The following is a 20,003-nucleotide window of genomic DNA, read 5'->3' as shown; positions in this document are numbered from 1 at the left end:
AGGCTCCAGGCATTGATGGAATACCTATTGAGATGTTTCAACAAACAGATGCAGCGCTAGAGGTGCTCACTCGTCTATGCCAAGAAATATGGAAGACAGCTTCCTGGCCAACTGACTGGAAGAGATCCATATTTATGCCTATTCCGAAGACAGGTGATCCAACCGAATGTGGAAATTATCATTAATGTCACATACAAGCAAGATTCTGCTGAAGATCATTCAAAAATGGCTGCAGCAGTATATCGACAGAGAACTGCCAGAAATTCAGGCCGGTTTCAGAAGAGCACATGGAACCAAGGATATCATTGCTGATGTCAGATGGATCGTGGCTGAAAGCAGAGAATACCAGAAGGATGTTTACCTGTGTTTTATTAACTATGCAACGGCATTCGACTGTGTGGATCATAACAAACTGTGGATAACATTGCAAAGAATGGGAATTCCAGAACACTTAATTGTGCTCATGAGGAACCTGTACATAGATCAAGAGGCAGCATTCGAACAGAACAAGGGGATACTGATTGGTTTAAAGTTGGGAAAGGTGTGTGTCAGGGTCATATACTTTCACTATACTTATTCAATCTGTATGCTGAGCAAATAATCCAAGAAGCTGGACTATATGAAGAAGAATGGGGAATCAGGATCGGAGGAAGACTCATTAACAACCTGTATTATGCAGATGACACAAACTCGCTTGCTGAAACAGAAGAAGACTTGAAGCATTTGCTCATGAAGATCAAAGACCACAGCCTTCAGTGTGGATTCACCTCAACATAAAGCAAATAAAAATCCTCACAACTGGACCAATAAGCAACATCATGATAAATGGAGAAAAGATTGAAGTTGTCAAGGATTTCATTTTACTTGGATCCACAATTGACACCCATGGAAGCAGCAGTCAAGAAATCAAATGACATATTACATTGGGCTCTGCTGCAAAGGACCTCTTGGAAGTTTTGAAAAGCAAAGATGTCACTTTGAGGACTAAGGTACGCCTGACCCAAGCCATGGTATATTCAATTGGCTTATATGCATGTGAAAGCTGGACAATGCATAAGGAAGACAGAAGAAGAATTGATCCCTTTAAATTATGGTGTTGGTGAAGAATATTGAATATACCATAGACAATCAGAAGAACAAACAAATTTGTCTTGGAAAAAGTACAGCCAGAATGTTCCTTGAAAGTGAGAGTGGCAAGATATCATCTCAAGTACTTGGGACATGTTATCAGAAGGGGACAGTCCCTGGAGAAGGACATCAAACTTGGTATAGTAGATGGTCAGCGAATGGGAGGAAGACTCTCAACAAGATGGACTCATACAGTGGCTGCAACAACGGGCTCTAGCATAACAATGATTGTGATGACGGCTGGCCCAGGACCGGGCAGTGTTTTGTTCTGTTGTACAAAGGGTCGCTATGACTTGGACCCAACTCAGTGGCACTTATCAACAACAACAATATCTAATACCCATTCATGACACACACAAAAAAAAGTCAACAGACTAGAAATAGAACTATTTTCAACTTGACAAAGGATAGATCCAAAAACCTACAGCTAACATCATACTTAATGGTGAAAATATTGAACAATTTTCCCCTAATGCCACGAATAAGAATGTCCACTATCATTACTTATAGTCAACACTGCACTGGATAGGCCCAGGCAGTGTAAAAAGATTTAAAAAAAAACATAAGGTACTGGAAAAGAAATAAAAATCATGCATCATTATTCTCAGAAGATACGACTGTATAAACGGAAAACAAAAAGAACCTATAAGCTATTAGAAATAGTAAGAGAATTTTGCAAAATTGCTGGTACTAGGTCAATGTATAAAATCCAGTTGCATTTCTATATATTAACAAAGAATTGGGAAATAAAATAAATAGCATTTCAGTAGTATCAAAAAACCTAGGGATAAATCTAATGAAAGATGTACGAGACTTGCACACTGAAAATTACACAAGACTAACGAGAAATTAAAGACCTTAATAAATGGAAGGATGTACTGTGTTCATGGATTTGAAGACTCAACATGTTAAGATGTTCTTTCCAGATTGATCTATAGATTCATATATGAATCTAAGAAAATTGCCAGCAGGTGTGTCTCTCTGTATGTGTGTGGGGAGGGGAGGGAGGGGAATTGGCAAGCTGTTTCTAAAATTAAGATGGAAATGGAAAGGATTTAAAACAGCCAATATTGAAGAAGAACAAACCTAGAGGATTTACCCTACCAAACAGAAAAGGTTTATTAAAAAGTCCAATAATTAGAAGAGTGTGGTATTGGTGCAAAAAAAATAGGCAGATAGTAGAGAGTCCAGAAACAGACTCCCACATATATGGCCAAGTGATTTACAACAAAGGTTCCACTACAATTCAGTTGGGTAAGGAGTCCCTGGGTGGTACACTTAATGTGCTTGGCTGTTAACCAAAAGGTTGGCAGTTCAAGCCTGCCTTGGAAGAAAGGCCTGGTGATCTAGTTCTGAAAAATCAGCCACTGAAAACACTATGGAGCACAGGTCTACTCTGACACACACAGGGTTGCTCTAAGTCCGAATCAACTCAAGAACAACTGGTAATGATGGCATTTTCAATAAACGGTCCTCTGTAAATTTTTTTCCATATGGAAAAAAAGTAGATCTTGACCCATACCTCACACCAGATATAAAAAATTAATTTGTGATGGATCAAAGGCCTCAATGTAATAGCTAAAACAATCATGCTACCTATATAAAGATCAGCATCCAAGGGAACACAGGGCAACTTCTAGAGCACGGATCTTTATATAGGTAGTTATAGAGGTCAACATTAAGCTGTACACTTAAGATTCATATACCTTAGTATATCTAAGATACGCCTCAATTTAAATAAACAAGCAATCTAGCCACACAAAGGAACCAAAATCTAGAATAATCAATTTTTTAAATTCTATTAGTGCACTAGGTATTTAAAACTACCAAGCCTTAGTCTAGTAGTACTTAACAGTAGTACTGAGGCTAACAAGTGTTGGTGTTTACTTCTGTAAGAATATACAGAAAATTAAGCTATACTATTCTACTTTCTCTACATTAGGTCATTTAATATTTTATGTAGTATGAAGAAAATGTACAAAACATTTCATGCAGGAAACACTAAAATTTTTTTTATTAAATGAGAAGTATGAAAAAGCCCCAAGAGATATAAGTGGCTTGGACCCAAAATGCTAATAATGGAGCCAAAAGCAATGACACAACCATTAAAGAATCTTAAAGAGCCAGGATCTCTCTTTCTAATGGGTGTCTTAGTACCACAGATATATTTCTATTATCGTTTCCATATAATTTAATTTTGAAGTACTTATAAAATGTGAATGCACAAATCTAATGTACATAAGTAGTAGCTTCTAACAATTAAGTGTCAAGTGTATTTCTTTTCAAACATACAAGGCTTTGATCAGAAAAAGTTGAAAGCAGGGAAAAAATTTTTACATGGTTGTCTCAAAGTTGTTTCAATGGAACATAAACCATGTTTTGATTCATGTATTGGTAAACATCAGCCCGAAAGAACTTCATGGTTCCTTTTTCTGGTGTGATTTTCAAATAAGGAATTACTTTTACTAAACAGTGATCAAATGCTTTAAAAGAAATTACCGATTTAAACAGGTCACAGAATATCAACACTACCTAAAGTAAAGCTATGAAGTAGACTTCCAAGAAGACCAGAAGGAAATTTGGTCAAGAACAAAAACACGAGCTGTTTGTGGCAGTGCGAATGGAGAGGGGAATCTCACTGTCTCTGGAAAGCTCAGGCGAAAAAGGCACATTGCTGAATGTTTTGGTATCTAATACAACTGCATTTTTATTTCATTCTCACGCTTTTTTCTAAGACAGCCTTTCCTCTTTCACCCTCGTAGGTTCACTGGCAAGAACCAACAAATACGTTTTGCCAGATTCACTCAATTAGCTTAGGGATAATAAATATTAAAAGCTGCTTACTAAATATACCTGTACATCCAAGAAAGTATGTGATTAGGGCTCTCAAGTCCCTTCGCACAGCCAGCTTCTGCAGTCACCTGTCCCTACCGGCTTCATGGGTTTTCAGAAGAGCTCATTTGTGTGGGTTCCTTTAAGAACCTCCTCCACTACACTGAGGGGAAAGGGAGGACTAAAGGCTGCTCCTATATTCCGCCTTGAGAAGGAAAAAGTCAAAATAAACTGTATTTATCCGTCTATCTATTTATCAGTCTATCCCATACTGTCATTTTTTCCTCAATTAAGGATACTTATGATCAAAGTTGTACCATATCCGGAAAAGCCAAGCACTCTCTGCTTTGGTAGTCCTTCTTTCATTTTCAGGAACACCCTAGAAACAGATCATCAATAAATCAATGCATATACAAAGATTAAAACACATTTATGTAGAGACGGTCCTTTGTAGATCCAGAAATAGTGCCTGCTACCTATAAAACTCTCTAACATGGGTAACATTCGAAATTTAATAGCTTGTATTTGTAGCTTTGGAAGAAAAAATAGAAATTTTGTTTCTGAACACCTTTATTACTCAGACTGTTTACTGATTTATGAGTCTATTATCATTTAAAAATCAGTGTGGGATAATTCACAGCTAAATCGCAAAGATTTACATTCCCAATGTGAACAGTATCTTAAACAGAAAACACCACATCAACATCCCTATCTTTGGGGATTGTCATGGACTCCAAAAATAACCAGCATTTTCACAGTTGCTACTATGTTCTTAGAACACCAAGCAAAATGAAAGCAAGTAGGGAAATTCCATGGTAAGCCTGACAGACTAGGAGGAAAAACTAAGATAGCAAGCAGGCATCTTCTGAAAGAGCTTCCAACATCAACTGTGTCCTGATTTGTAGTATGGTGTGGTCAGCAGTCAGGCAGTTAGACGATCTGGCAGTTTGAGCCCCGGCTCTGACATTACAATTTGGAAAAGTTCCTTTCCCTCTCTGGACCTGAATTACTTCATGTGTAAAATGTGACAGATAATCCCCAAGGTCCTTCCTAGCTCTAATGTTCTATGGTTCCATGCTTTTCTTTTCTAAGAGCACAGGGTTTACATTTTGGCTTTTGGTTCCTTTCCTCCTGTCCTTACTGACCCTCAAAATGAATTTGTCTTCCCCTCAACATCTATCAAAGCATTCACAGTATAAAAATGTTTGAGGGAACACGGTGCGGGCTTACAAGGGCCAAAAAACATCCTCTGTATCTTTCATATTATTAGGCGTGGGTTTGTGTGTCCCCCCAGTTCTTGAAGAGCCAAAGAACTTTCTCGATTCAACTATAAATCTCAGTGTCTCTTCACCATACCCACACGCCTGTTTAACCCAATGCCGTCCCCGCTCCATACTTACTATAATGTTCCTCTGTGCTTCCTAGTGGGCACTTAAAATATTGAGTAAACAAAATAACAAACCAAGACATCCACAGGGTTTTGAAGGCAAGCGAAAAATGGGATTTTTTTTTTTCTGTCTGTCACAACTGGTACTCACCTCCCTGGCTCTCTCCCTGTCACTGCACTTCCATTTCTCCCCTGTGGCAACAGAGGTGACATAGCAGATGGAGACTTACGCAGTGATCATGCATTTGCCTTGTGGGCTGGGTGATAACTTGATTCTTGTTTTGACACAGGGGTGGAGGCATTGAGCAGCTCTTATACCTGGGAAACCACCCCAGCAGCTTGGCATCATGCGAATTTATCCAGCTCGGTTTGAATAATATTTCAAGCCCAAAGAATTATATTTTAAGGTTCTGACCACAAAAGAGGGCAAATACTTTTTATATCACACACACACACTCTCATCACTCAACAGCTAATCAAATTAGCATCTAGAGAATAAATCAGATCACTTTTTTTTTGACCACACCCTGAAGACAAGATACCAGGGCTTGTTTCAGACATAAGACTTGTGTTTTGAAACCAAATGCTACCGTGAGATGCCTTCCATCTTCAAAACCTAATTTCTTTGATTTCTCATATAAACCCTTATAAATATTGTCCAGCAGAGTCATGTATTCAGCGGTGTGCACACACGCATACACGCACACACAAAAAGCGAATGGAAAATACCAGAAAGGGGTGGTCAGTCTAAAAGGGAACCGAGTTACATGGCACTCAGTCCAACAGGCTCAGGTTCCCAGGAACAACTGAGAAAATGACACATGGAAGCAAGCCAGGAAATCTGGACAAGGTTGAAGCACAGGGTAAGAAAGTACATTCCCCTTAATAGGCAGGGAACACTGGTTGAAAATTCAAAAGCTTCTAGGCAGTTCTCAAGGGCAGCTGCTGGTCATCCAATTTGAAAGTGACACAGGAAGAGCAGCTGGAGTGGGGCTTACATCAGAGGCAAGTCCTTCATGCGCAAGCCAAAGTGGAAAACGGCTTCCCATGCCAGAGCAGTCACTTGAAAACCCAGAAGCACTTAAGAGATTGCTCTCCTCTGCGGCAAAAGCCCAGTATGGCCACATATATGAATGCTGTCACCCCTGATAACTACACCCTGTTGCAAATTTGGTTTTGTCTCTATCAAGTAGTGAGAAAAGCCAGGAATTATGTCAGTTAAAAGCTGATGCGAATGGGACAGGATCTAAATAATAATGGAACGAAGCCTACAGTAGATTGTTTTCTTTCCAGAAGACTACACATTCGACAGAAATGCCAGAACAATACAAACACATATTTACCAAATGTTCTTGGTCTGAATCAACACCAACCCTAAAGGAGAAACACAAAAGGCAAATGAGATTTCAAAGCCAAAAAAGGATCCATTCACATGTGTACATTGTCAGGCAACTACTTTTCTCAACACAGAAGCTACGGGATAGTTAATATTTTCTTTGTTCTCTCTGATTGTTGATGTAGAGTTTTGGCTACTGTCACTTCCTTTAGCAACAGCTTGGATTCTAAGTCAAGAAGGGTCTACTAATGATTCTCTTCCTGATAATCCCACTTACCAGCTTCAGAAAAAGAACATCTCCTTCTCTGGATGTAAACACACTGGAAGCAGAGTCAAGGAAAGCAACACTGCCTCAGTTGCTAACTAGGTGCCACCGGGGAGCTATTCCAGACACAAGGCTGGCACAATGCAACTCCGGGAGGGAGCTGCATGTTTCTGGACCTCCTGGCCCTTATGGCAGAATGCTGTTACAATGCCTGGAGACAGAGTCCAATTACTATTTTTTCATAGCTAACTTTAGCTTTGGTTCTTCATTCTTTTTCATCTACTTAAAATTCCTGCTTTCTGTCTCCCAGGGAACAGCTTCCTCATGAAGAAGTTCTCTTCGGCTTCTCTCTACCCCCCAAATATGAGCACTCACGAACTCTGGTGATTCTTGCTCTAGGCTCTCTCAGGTCTTTCCTCCTTTCCATCCCAACTACTCATGCTCAGGCCCTCATTCAGATTCATGGCGTCTATATCCATTGGCTGTGAGGTTTTTCAGCTGCCAGGCTCTCCCCTAGAGTTAGCTGTCTAAAACATAGAATTCACTGGGTTATTCCCTTGACAAAAGACTAAGAGTGGGTTACAACCCAGAGGGTCAAGTCCAAAGTCCCAAGTGTGGCACTCAGGACTTTCTAAAAACTAGTGACTCTACACCCCAACCTACCTTTCCACCCTCACTTCCCGTGACTCTCTTCTACGTACTAGCCAGCCCCGACTAGGCCTCTCCCCAACTCTGTCCTTTGCTCATGCTATTCTATCTGAAATGTACCTTCCCTCATTTTTTTCTACTCATTTTTCAAGTTCCAAGTTAACCACTTCGTGACTCCCTCAGGCAGAATCATTTATTTCTCTGTGCTTTTGCAGTACTTCCTAGATTCCTCTATTATAATACTTAGCACAGTAGATTATAGTTATTTACCTGTCAGTCTCCCCAGATAGACTGTGAACTCCGCGAGGGTAAAGGCCATGTCTCAATTCATCTCTGTATCCCCAGAGTCTAGCACAGTACCTGACACACAACAGGTGCTCAAATGTTTATCGATTAAGCTAACTACTACAGAAAACATAGCAGTGTAAGAAGCCTGTAGCAGTAACACCCCAGAATACAAACAGCATTGAAGGGAAGAAAATGATACAAGACCTCATCTGGAATGCAAGTGAATCACGGTCCAGTACTTGAAAACAAATGTCCATGACCAGATTCATAATTCAAAGAAAGGTTCATTTCTTCTTTGTTAAAAGTACCAGAGGCTATTTAGTATCTTCTTACTCACATTAAACTCTAACCAGATTTATGCATCTAAAGTGACATCTAGTGGTCTTGAAGACAGCATATCTGTAATAGCCAGTTGTACTTTATCTGCAGCCAATTCAATGCAATAAACATTTATAGAGCACCTATTATTTGCCAGGCACTGTACTAGGCACAGGGCATAGGCATGAATTAGACATGGCCCCTGTCCTCAAGGAGCTCAGACTAGTGGGGGAGGCAGACATAACTATAACGTAATTCCTAAGGGCTTTGCAATTCAGGGGGAGCTGGGCTCAAATTTTAACTCATTTGCATTCTAGCTGTGTAAACTTAGTCAAGTTATACAGCCCTATGAACCTTAATTTTACCACCTGGAAAACGGGGATAATGTCCACTATGCAGAGTTGCTGCAAAGATTAAAGGAAAAAAAATGTATCTAAAGATTTTAGCATAGTGTTTGATACATCATAAAACACTCACTAAGCTGTAGCTATTATTATAACAAGGCTATTATTGTTAATATTATTATTACAAGGCTGAATGACATAAGTACCAGAGTACAGATACCCAGCGGTACGCAAACAGAAGAGTGGTTCCGATAGAAAAGATCGAGATCAAAGGAGGCACTTTAGCTGAGTCATTTACTAGGAGGAAAGGAGAATTCTAGGCAGAAGGAACAATATGAAAAAAGGCTCAGAGACAGAAAAGTGCAAAGTATGTTTGGTAAATGGCAGGGAGCCAAATGTGACTGTCACAAAGTATGTGAAAGGAGGCAGAAACAGCTGGCTGGCTCTAACTCACTGAGGACCCATTGTTCACACAACAGCTAGAGTGATCCTTTTACACTGCAAATTAGATCATACCATTCCTTTGCTTAAAAATCCACCAAGATTTCCAATTGTAATTTAAAAATCCAAACTCTTTACCATGTCCTACAAGACCCTATAGCAGGAGTCTACAAATGACAGCCCATGGGCCAAATCTGACATGTCATCTATTTTTGTAAATAAAGTTTTATTGGAACACAGGCACACGAATTAATTTATATATTGTCTATGGCTGCTGTCCTACTAGAGCTGAAAACAGAGACAGAGACCTTATGGCCCACAAAGTCTAAAATATTTGCTACTGGCCCTTTATAGGAACAGTCTGTTGACCGCTACCTTTATAAGATCTTGCCCAACCTCATTTCCAACCTCCCCCTCAATCACTATACTCCAGGTACGTGGGCTTATTTTTCTGTCCATTAAACAGGCCAAGTTTGTTCCTGCCTCAGGGCCTTTGCACTTGCTTTTCCCTCTGCCTGCACTACTTTTCTTCTGATCATCGTATAAGTGGCAACATCTTGTTATACAGGTAGACTGAGCTCAAATGTAACCTTTCAGAGGGAACTTTCCTGACTTCCTCCTAAAAAATAAACCTCCATCCTCAGTCATTATCACAGTACCTTGTTTGATTGTCATCACAGCATTTAATACCATTTGAAATTGTCATACTCATCTACTTGTTTACTAGTTTATTGTATCTCACTCAAGTATAAACTTGATGAGACCAAGGACCTTTTCTCATTACTATCACTGTACATTTCTAGAGCAAGGTTTCTCAACCTTGGCATTCCTAACATTTTGGTCCAGATAATTCTTTCTTGGAGGGTGGTATTGGGAGTGGGTTAAAGGAAAGCATGTCCTGTGCACTGTAAAATGCTTCACAGCATCCCTGGCCTCTATCCACTAGATGCCAGTAGCACCCCCTCCCCCAGTTGTGACAATCACAAATGTCTCCAGACACTGCCAAATGTCCCCTGGGGGCACAATCGTGTGAGTTGAGAACCACTGAGCTAGAGCCTAAAACAGTGCCTGACAGATGGCCAGGTGCTCAGTAAGTATTTGCTAAATGAATGAAATGCTGTGCTAAGAGCTTTACATACATTACCTCATTGAATCTTCACAACAACCCTAAGAGGTAGAACTGTTATACACATTCTACAGATGAGGAAAAGTGAGGCTTAAAATGTTAAATAACTTGCCCAAGATCACAGAATTAGTAAGTAAATGAGCAAGAACTCCAAAGCTAAGTCTGCGTGAATCTTAAACTTTAAGAGCTTATCAGCATCCCCAAAGCTAGGCAAATTTGGAGGAAGGGAAGAGAAGTTGCAAACACAGCTTCTGTTCTCAAAGAGGCAAAACAAACAAGAATATGAATTTATCTAAGCCTGTGAGGCAATGGATATAATTAAGTGCCAAACTGTATGCTACAGGGCAGGTGAGATGGGGCCAGACAAAGAGCTTTCAAAGCTCGTGAGGGGGATTAAACTTTATGTGAGTAGGTGAGTCTGGGGGGTTTAGGGGAGTAGGGGTAAGTGTGGGTGTATTGTTGGTATCAAGAGCATTTAGGGAAGAGAACTGATTCTACTTGAAACTATGAGATTCTACTGAAGAATGTTATTTTTCCTAAATTATATTTAATTTTGTTCTCCTTGGTGGAATAAGAAGCCTTCTTTTACAAGGTCGTGAGAAAAGACAGGAACCTCCTCCTGCCAAAAATTTACCACCCTCATTTCATGATACAACACAGCACAGAAGAAATGAAGTGAGAGCAGAAGCTCCTCAGCCCACCATTTAATTATCTGCATGACTTCAGCAACTGAGAATCTTTGTGAGGCTCTCTTTCCTCACACGTAAAGTGGAGTTACTGTGACTGGATAGGATGTAAAACGCGCTAAGCACAATGCTCAGCATGCAGTAGACACACAACAAATGCCAGGTCATCTCTGAAGTAATAATTAGGGTTATAAGAACATGAATTTCATGTATTTTCTATTGTATGCAGTAACAGCACGGAAATCATAAAAAAGAGATTTGAATATAAACAGAGGTGAAGATAATAAGAACATTCAAAGCGTGATTTAGGGCTGGCTGGTTTTTAGAATGTTAAAAGAAAGGCAAGAGAATAATGAAATGAAAAAAATGGGAAGCAGATTCTATAAAATGTGAAATACTGTTTTCTCTAATGAACTCTGCAGATTCTGGAAGCTCAATAGCTCTTAAGGTCTATGAAGAACACAGAACTAAGATTTACAAAGGTTTTAGCAAGGCAGCTGCTGTATCCATGGAAACAAATGCAAAACTCTGGAGAAACAAGGGAGCTTTCGAACTGAATACATTAACTAGAACACATTTAAGACTAAGACCCCACAATTTCAGCCGCGGATCGTTAGGTTTCTAACAACTGTTAGAAACAACCATAATAATGAGAGAATGATAATATCTAGTGTTGATTAGGGTTGAGGTAAAGTACAACCAACAGGGATTCAGTCAAATAAATTATGAGCTATACCAAACCCTTGCTGTCAATTCTGACTCATAGTGACCCTATAGTACAGAGTAAAACTGCCCCCTTAGGATTTCCAAGGCTGTAAATCTTTATGGAAGCAGACTGCCACATTTTTCTCCCAAGGAGCGGCTGGTGGGTTCAAGCAGCCGGCATTTTGGTTAAAAGTCGAGCACTTTAACCACTGCGCCACCAGGGCCCCTTCTGAGCTATACAGCCATTAAAAATTATGATGTCAATATATTTGCTAACATAAATGCCCATACTATGTTACACTGAAAAATCAGTTTACAAAAGTGTACTTTTAGTGTTGCCCCTTTTTGTTAAAAATATATATCATGCACAGGAAGAGGTCTGGAGAGATACCCCTCAAGATGTTAACAAATGATTTTTCTTTTTCTTTTGCGTATTTTCAAGTTTTTCCTAAAATACATGCTGTAGACTTGAAAAAACTGTGGTAAAATACATGTAGTAAAACCTTTGCGGTTCTCATCATTTTGAAGCGCACAATTCAGTGATAGCAACTACATTCACCATGTTATGCAACCATCACTGCTAGCCATTTCTAAAATGAAACATTACGGACTCATCAAAGCCTAAAATTGTCTCATGACTGTAAGAAAAATGAACGGAGTTACAATTTCATATTAAAATGAGGTCTCCAGTCCCTACTTACCTTATATGCAAGCATGACAACATCGCAGTGGTACCACCGCCAAACACCCACACAGTGAAAAACACAATTAGAAGTGTGGTGCTAAACATCATCTGCCGGGCATAAGTGGCAGTGTCTCGAATGGCCAGGGCAAAGGCCATTGCACCACGAAGCCCTACAAGGGAATGAAGAGGCATGTCTTCTATTAACTCATTACCAATGGGAGCTTCATAAATTCATATAAGTATATTCTAAAAACTTACGAGCATGTTAACAAATACGCAATATATATTAACATATACAAATAGAGAAAAATAAATAGAATTAGTATATGATGTTCACATGCATTGATCTTTCAATAATTTTTAGCAACCCTATACGACAGAGTAGAACCTCCCCATAGAGTTTCCAAGGAGAGCCTGGTGGATTCGAACTGCTGACCTTTTGGTGAGCAGCCGTAGCTCTCAACCACTGTGTCACCAGGGCTCCATTTTTTAATTTACATACTGTAAAATGCACTCTTTTTGGTATACAGTTGCATGAGTTTTGATAAATGCATAGAGGTACATCACTACTACCACAATCAAGGTAGGGAACAGTTTCATCACCTCCCAAAATTCCTTTGTGCTACCCCTTTTTAGTCCAATCCCTATCCTGCCAAACCCCTGGCAATCACTGACCTGATCGCCATTGCTATGGTTCTGTCTTTCGGAGAATGTCACATCAATGGAATCATACAGTATGAAACCTTTTGAGACTGTTTTCTTTCACTCAGCACAATGTCTCTGAGATTCATCCATGTTAATGTGTGTATTAATAGTTTGTCCCTTTTTAGTGCTAAGTGGTATTCCATTGTAAGGATGTACCACAGTTTGTTTATCCACTCAACCATTGAAAAACAGATTGTTTCCAGTTTTGGGCAACTATGAATACAGCTGCTATGAACATTCACATACAAGTTTTTGTTTGAACATGAATTAATCTTTATTTTCACCTTCATGTAACATTATTTCTGAACCAGAACACACAGAAGTCCCATAGAAGAGAATGGAACTCAATAAAAAGAATTTTCTATCTGACGTTGTTTAATGGAGTCTTACAACATCAGCCTATCATTTCAGTTTGACATTAAACTGGCATGTGCATTATGAGTGATTTCTTGGGGTAGGCAAGAGAAGGAAAGTTGTAACTTACCAGCAAACATCATCATGTGTTGAAAATTTGATCCAATCTTACTTCTTCTACCCAAATTAAGTAAGAGGGACAGTGGGTAAATATTGGCAGCTCTTCCCAAGAAAATAGCAATCTGAAATTATTAATACGTTAAGGATGATTTCCTTTTACTTTCAATATTATTTAGACTATACAATCAAGATGGTGGAAGATTATCTTAGGGAACTCAGTTTCTAACAGTCTTTTGATTCCGCTATCTAACGCAACGCTATCTAACAGAACTTTCTGCAATGATGGCACTGTTCTGTATCTGCACTGCCCAAAATGGTGAGTGCTTGAAATGTGGCTAGTGTGACTGAAGAACTGAAATTTTAATTTGATATAACTTTAAATAATCACATGTGGCTAGCTGCTACCAAATTGGACAGTGCAGGTCTAACATATAGGAAATTATTTAGATGAATAGAAACATGTTTAAAATTTACATTTAAATTTCTATGTTTAAAATTTATATAATAGGTTAACTCATTTTAATTGCCAGTGTTGATAAAATGAACAGCAATACTGGCTAAAGTTTCCTTTTCTTCCTCAGAACGATGAAAAAGGGAAACTCAAATACCTCCTACCACTGGAATTCCTGCTAGCCCTGTTGTGTCCCACTGAGTCCCTACTTCCATCTGCTGCAAAGGAGAGGCTGAACTGCTGTCATGGATTGAATTCTGTCCCCCAAAAATATCTGTCAGGTTAGCCGGGCCATGATTCTCAGTACTGTATGACTGTCCACCATTTTATGTGATTTTCCTCTATGCTGTAAATCCTATCACTATGACGTAATACGATGGATTAGCAGTAATTACATTGACAAGATGAACCTGAACCAACTTGCAGCGCCAGAAGTTAGGAAGTACTTAACAAAAAACATAATGATGGGGGTATGTCAAAGGGACACAGGAGCCAACTAAGAGAGCTCCCAATGGCCATGGCCAGAACAATTTGAGCAACAAAATATAGTAGTATGGGATTATAACCCAAAGCATAAAATAAATATTCGTAAGTCCATACTGATATAAATAAATGATTAAATAAAACAATAAGTGGGGAGAACAGACAAATCTCCAAAGGAGAAGAATTCCAAATAATTTATGCGGACATTCTGCCTTCAAGGAGGTGGGTGTGTGGATATCCACTCCCTAAGCGTGGGCTGCACCCAGTGATGTGTCTCCAAAGAGTACAGTATGAAAGGTGGGAGTAACTTCACAGCAGAGACACTTGACATGCACCACCTCAGCCCCGCAATCAAGATTAACATGAACGTTGATAAGACATGTTAATAGGTCTATATCCTTGATATGATATAATGAGAATAGCACCTCACCTCTGTGGTCTTCCTCCCAATAACTCCAGTCTAATCATGAGAAAAGCATCAGACAAATTGCAACTGAAGGACATTCTACGAAATACCTGACCAGTACTCCTGAAGGCCATCACAAACAAGGAAAGTCTGGGAAACTGTTACAGCCAAGAGGAGCCTAAAGAGACACGATGACTAATTGTAATGTGATATCCTGGCTGGGATCTTGGAACAGAAAAAGGACATTAGGTAAAACCAAAGAACATGTGAATAAAGTACAGTTAATAATAACGTATCAGTACTGGTTCATTAACTGTGATAAATGTATACTAATACAAGATGCTAATAAGTTATGTTAACAGGAAACTCGTGGTGGGGTATATGGGAATTCACAACTTTTCTGTAAAATCTAAAATAAAAAGTTTATTTAAAAGAAATGATTCCCTTAAAAAATAATAAAACAACAGAACACGTAGTTACCCCCACCATCTGTTCTCCATTCTTCTTTAGTAGTAGACACCTTACCCCTCACCTCCAACTTTTATCTGATAAAGAATATAATTCCCCGCCTCCCTTGCAGGTAGGTATAACCAACGGGATTGCTAAGTAGAAGTGAAGTGCGCATCTTCTGGGTCATGTCCTTAAAGGAAACTGGCAGCCACGAGAGTGAGCCACTGTGGGTGGTTAAGAACAAGGGCAACTCCCTATTGCAACGAGTTAGAAGCTTGGGTCCCTGATGACACCACCTCATGCTTTTACATGAAAAAGAAAGAAACTTCTATCTTGTTTAAGCATTGTTCATCTAGGTCTTTGTCACATGAAACCAAACCTAAGTTTAACCAACAGAGTCAGAAAGAGAACAACTCTCTCCTGTTAAGAGTCAATTTTCATGGTAGGATTTTTAATTGAAGAACTTAATTCCTAAGAGATTCAGAAATCTACAGAGAATATTTGGCCTTGTTTCCAGATTAAATATAGTGTTGCTAGTTCATCAAGCCACTTGACTGCTCAAAAATCTCTCAAAGACTAGCAGGTTATGAAGTTACCAATTTCATGGTCATCTTCCAGTTCAGTTTCTTCTCTTATTAACAGGGCTTTATCTTTTTTGCCTGAAAGTTCATTTCCAGAATAAGACTCTTCAGAATGGCATTTCGGTAATATCTCACTTTCTAACAAGGATCTTACATAGCGTTTTAATTTTAAAAATATTTCCGCTGATGCTTCTGGCAAAATCTTCATTCTGAGGTAGGCTTGTTTACATTTTGGAAAATCACTAATTTCAAACATTCTTCTCTCTGACCATAACTCTCCTTCCATGTTTCTTGTTCAACCCTCCAACTCTGATCATTTTTCTACCTTGATGCATGCAGCCTCCAGTCCAATGATTCCTCTACTTTTTCCTCAAACAACCAGTCCTCTTTCTTTGCATTCCTTCTTATCCATCATTTTAATAATACTCTTTCCAATGCCCTAAATTCACTTGCCCCTCTGTGTTTTCACTGCATCCATTTGACCAAATCCCAACCTTGGATGGATCCTCATTTATCTCTTTTCTCCATGCTTACAGCTAAACACTTCCGGAAAAAGTCATACAACAGGGCAGACTGCTTCAACTGTTAATACCTAATCTCCAAACTCAAACAGGTCCCTTATACTGCTCAGAAATCCTATGGCATTTCCTTTGGTCAACTCACTCTTCCAGTCTCTACAACAATTCACAAACCTTCTCTAGTCCCCTCAAAACTCGTTATCACCTATGGAAGCCAGCCTCCAAGATGATCGCCAATGGCCCCCGCCTCCTAGTATTCACACACCGTACCAGGATGGTCTGTTCAACAGAATACGGCAGAAGTGATGATAGTTTGTCACTTCCAACATTAGGTTATAGAAGACACTATAGCTTCCATCTTGTGTACTTTCTATCTCTCTCTTAGTTCACTCTTGGAGAAGCCATACAGTGAGCTGCACTACGGAGAGGTCCACACAGAGAAGAACTGATGCCCTGCCAACAGCCATGGGAGTGAGCTTGGAGTGGATCATTCGACTCCAGTCAAGTCATCAGAAATTGCAGTCCCACGTTCCAACAGACCCAACTGAAATAAAAAGGATCATAACAGAGTATTATGAAAAACTATACTCCAACAGATTTGAAAACATAGAGGAAACGGACAAATTTCTAGCAACACAATACCTCCCAAACTAACACAAAATGATATTGAAAATCTGAACAGGCCCATAACAAGAGAAGAGATTGAAAAGGTAATTAAAAAAACTTCCCACAAAAAAAGCCCTGACTCAGATGGCTTCACTGGAGAATTCGACCAAACATTCAGAGAAGTGCTCACACCAGTACGACTCAAAATATTTCAGAACATAGAAAAGGAAGCAATACCTTCGAATTCATTCCATGAAGCCAGCATAACCCTGATACCAAAACCAGGCAAAAACACTACAAAAAAAGAAAATTACAGACCAATATCTCTCGTGAGTATACATGCAAAAATTCTCGCCAAGAGAATTCAGCATCATATAACAAAACAAAACAAAACACACTTCACCAAAAAAGACATTCAAGTGTCACAATCACTAGCCATTCGAAAAATGCGAATCAAAACCACAATGAGATACCATCTCACCCCAGCGTTACTGGCAGGAATAAAAAAAAAACAAAAAAAAACAGAAAATAACAAATGCTGGAGAGGCACTGAGGAGATCAGAACTCTTATACACTGCTGATGGGAATACAAAATGATACAACCATTTTGGAAAACAATATGGCGCTTCCTTAGAAAGCTAGAAATAGAAAAATACTATATGATCCGGCAATTCCACTCATAAGAATATATCCTAGAGAAATGAGAGTTGTCACACGAATAGACATATGCACACCCATGTTCACTGTAGCACTGTTTACAATAGCAAAAAGATGGAAACAACCTAGATGCCCATCAATAGATGAATGGATAAACTCTGGTATATACACACAATGGAGTATTACAAAACGATAAAGAACAATGATGAATCTGGGAAGCATCTCACGACATGGCTGAATCTGGAGGGCACCAGGCTGAGTGAAATAAGTGAATCACAAATGGACAAATATCGTATGAGACCACTAGTATAAAAACTCATGAAAAGGTTTTACACATATAAGGAAACAATCTTTGATGATTACGAGGTAGGGGAGGGGTAGGGGTGGAAAAACACTAAATAGACAACAGATAAGCAGTAACTTGGTAAAGGGTAAGACAGTACACAATACTGGGGAAGCCAGCACAACTTGTACAAGGCAAGGTCACGGAAGCTTCATAGACACATCCTGAGGGACTGAATTGCTGGGCTAGGGCTATGGGAACCGTGGTCTTGGGGAACATTTAGCTCAACTAGCATAACATAGTTTATAAAGAAAACGTTCTACATTCTACTTTGGTGAGTAGCATCTGGGGTCTTAAAAGCTTGTGAGCAGCCATCTAGGATACTCCAATGGTCCCACTCCTCTGGAAGCAAGGGAGAATGAAGAAAACTAAAGATACAAGGGAAAGATTAGTCCAAAGGACTAATGGACCACAACTATCATGACCTCCACCAGACTGAGTCCAGTACAACTAGATGGTGCCCGGCTGCCACCACCAACTGCTCTGACACAGACCACAATAGAGGGTCCCGGGCAGAGCCGGAGAAAAATGTAGAACAAAATTCTAACTCAAAAAGAAAGACCAGACTTGCTGGCCTGACAGAGACTGGAGAAACCCTGAGAGTATGGCCCCTGGACACCCTTTTAGCTCAGTAATGAATTCACTCCTGAGGTTCACCCTTCAGCCAAAGATGAGAGAGGTCCATAAAACAAAATGAGACTAAAGGGGCACACCTGCCCAGGGACAAGGATAAGAAGGCAGGAGGGGACAGGAAATCTGGTAATAGGGAACCCAAGGTCGAGAAGGGAGAGTGCTGACATGCTGTGGGGTTGTTAACCAATGTCATACAACAATATGTGTACTGATTATTTAATGAGAAGCTAATTTGTTTTGTAAAACTTCATCTACAGTGCAATAAAAAAAAAAAGAAATTGCAGTCCCAGCTAACAGTATGACTGCAACCTCATGAGAAATTCTGGATCCTGGATACCTGTCTCTCAGAAGGCTTATGAGATAATATTTTTTAAGTGGCTGTTTTAAGGTAATCTGCTCCGTATCTCCCTCTCGGCAGATGACCTCACCTCCTACTTTACAGGTAAAAACAGAAGCCATCAGACAGAAACTCCATCTCACAACTGTGCCTTCATCTCTACATAGCCTATCCTCTCCTGTGACAGTGGAGGAGCCATGCACCTCCTACTGAAGGACAATCCTCTCCCTAGGCTTTGGACTCCATTTCCTCCTGCCTCCTCACCAGGCTAGTACTACTGATTGCTCTCTTTCATATACTCAGCTTCTCCCTTTCAACTGTTTTTTTTTTTTCTTAGACTCAATTTGCTCTTGGGGTGGGGAGACAGAGAGAGGAGAAGATAAAGAAGGGAGAGGCGAGAAACAGAGACAGGCGTAGGGAAACAGACAGAAGGAAAAAGATTAGCCTCATTCAGTCTCTCATTATCTTTCAACTACTACCCAGCGGCACAGACTGCTAACTGTTCCCCAATATCCAATCTCTCCTTCTCTTTAGTAATAGAGGGCAACCAGTTTTCTCTTTTGGGGCTGCTAGGATGGTAGAAGACTTTTCTGTCGTTTAATCTATCAACACTATTTACGCAATAAACAAAAATGTCATTCTAGTATTTTAAGATAGGAAAAAAGGTTGAAATCCTTGTTTGTTTTAATCACAGGAAATTTTTATATATTTAGATGTATTCTTATCAACCACATCACCCCTTCAGAACACATGAAAATTTCAATTTTTAAAGACATTTTCCAAAGAAAACACATAGTAAAGGATACAAAAGCTCCTACTACAAATGTTGGGTTAAAAACATGGTTTTGGAAGGTGAACAGTGTCAGCCCCATGTAGGAGAAGATGAAATTCTCTGCCAAGAAATTGAGAAGCTCAAACAACTGAAAGAAAATTGAAAAAGTTAGTCCAGTAACAAAACTGAGTTACATAATTTGAAAACACGAGTTTTACTAAAATAATGAAACAGATATTTCAAATACATAAAGTTCATGTAACCAAAAAAAAAAAAAAAAAAAACAACCCATTACTGTCCCATCGATTACAACTCAAAGAGACCCTGTAGGACAGAGTAGAACTAACTGCCCCATAGGGTTTCCAAGGCTTTAATCATTATGGAAGCAGACTGCCACA

General features: G+C 39.4%; 1 protein-coding gene across 6 annotated transcripts in view; it reads right to left on the bottom strand.

Moving 5' to 3' along the window:
- SLC9A6 (solute carrier family 9 member A6) overlaps nt 1-20,003 on the bottom strand; it is a 55,388-nt gene that overhangs the window by 8,913 nt on the left and 26,472 nt on the right. For all 6 annotated transcript variants that reach the window (XR_010319654.1, XR_010319655.1, XR_010319656.1 and 3 more), the window contains 5 exons: nt 19,640-19,753; nt 13,379-13,490; nt 12,206-12,359; nt 6,691-6,721; nt 4,260-4,339 (listed from right to left, as the gene is read on the bottom strand). Coding sequence is in view for 2 of the 6 variants with exons in the window: in XM_064277640.1 (XP_064133710.1) it covers nt 4,260-4,339; nt 6,691-6,721; nt 12,206-12,359; nt 13,379-13,490; nt 19,640-19,753 (491 nt within the window). In the remaining 4 variants the exon portion in view is untranslated. The remainder of the gene's footprint in view (nt 1-4,259; nt 4,340-6,690; nt 6,722-12,205; nt 12,360-13,378; nt 13,491-19,639; nt 19,754-20,003) is intronic.

This window comes from Loxodonta africana, chromosome X, assembly GCF_030014295.1.
Source record: "Loxodonta africana isolate mLoxAfr1 chromosome X, mLoxAfr1.hap2, whole genome shotgun sequence".
In the NCBI taxonomy this organism is placed as follows: Eukaryota; Metazoa; Chordata; class Mammalia; order Proboscidea; family Elephantidae; genus Loxodonta; species Loxodonta africana.
Note: the sequence above shows the minus strand (reverse complement) of the source record. Positions and strands in the feature narration are given on the sequence as shown.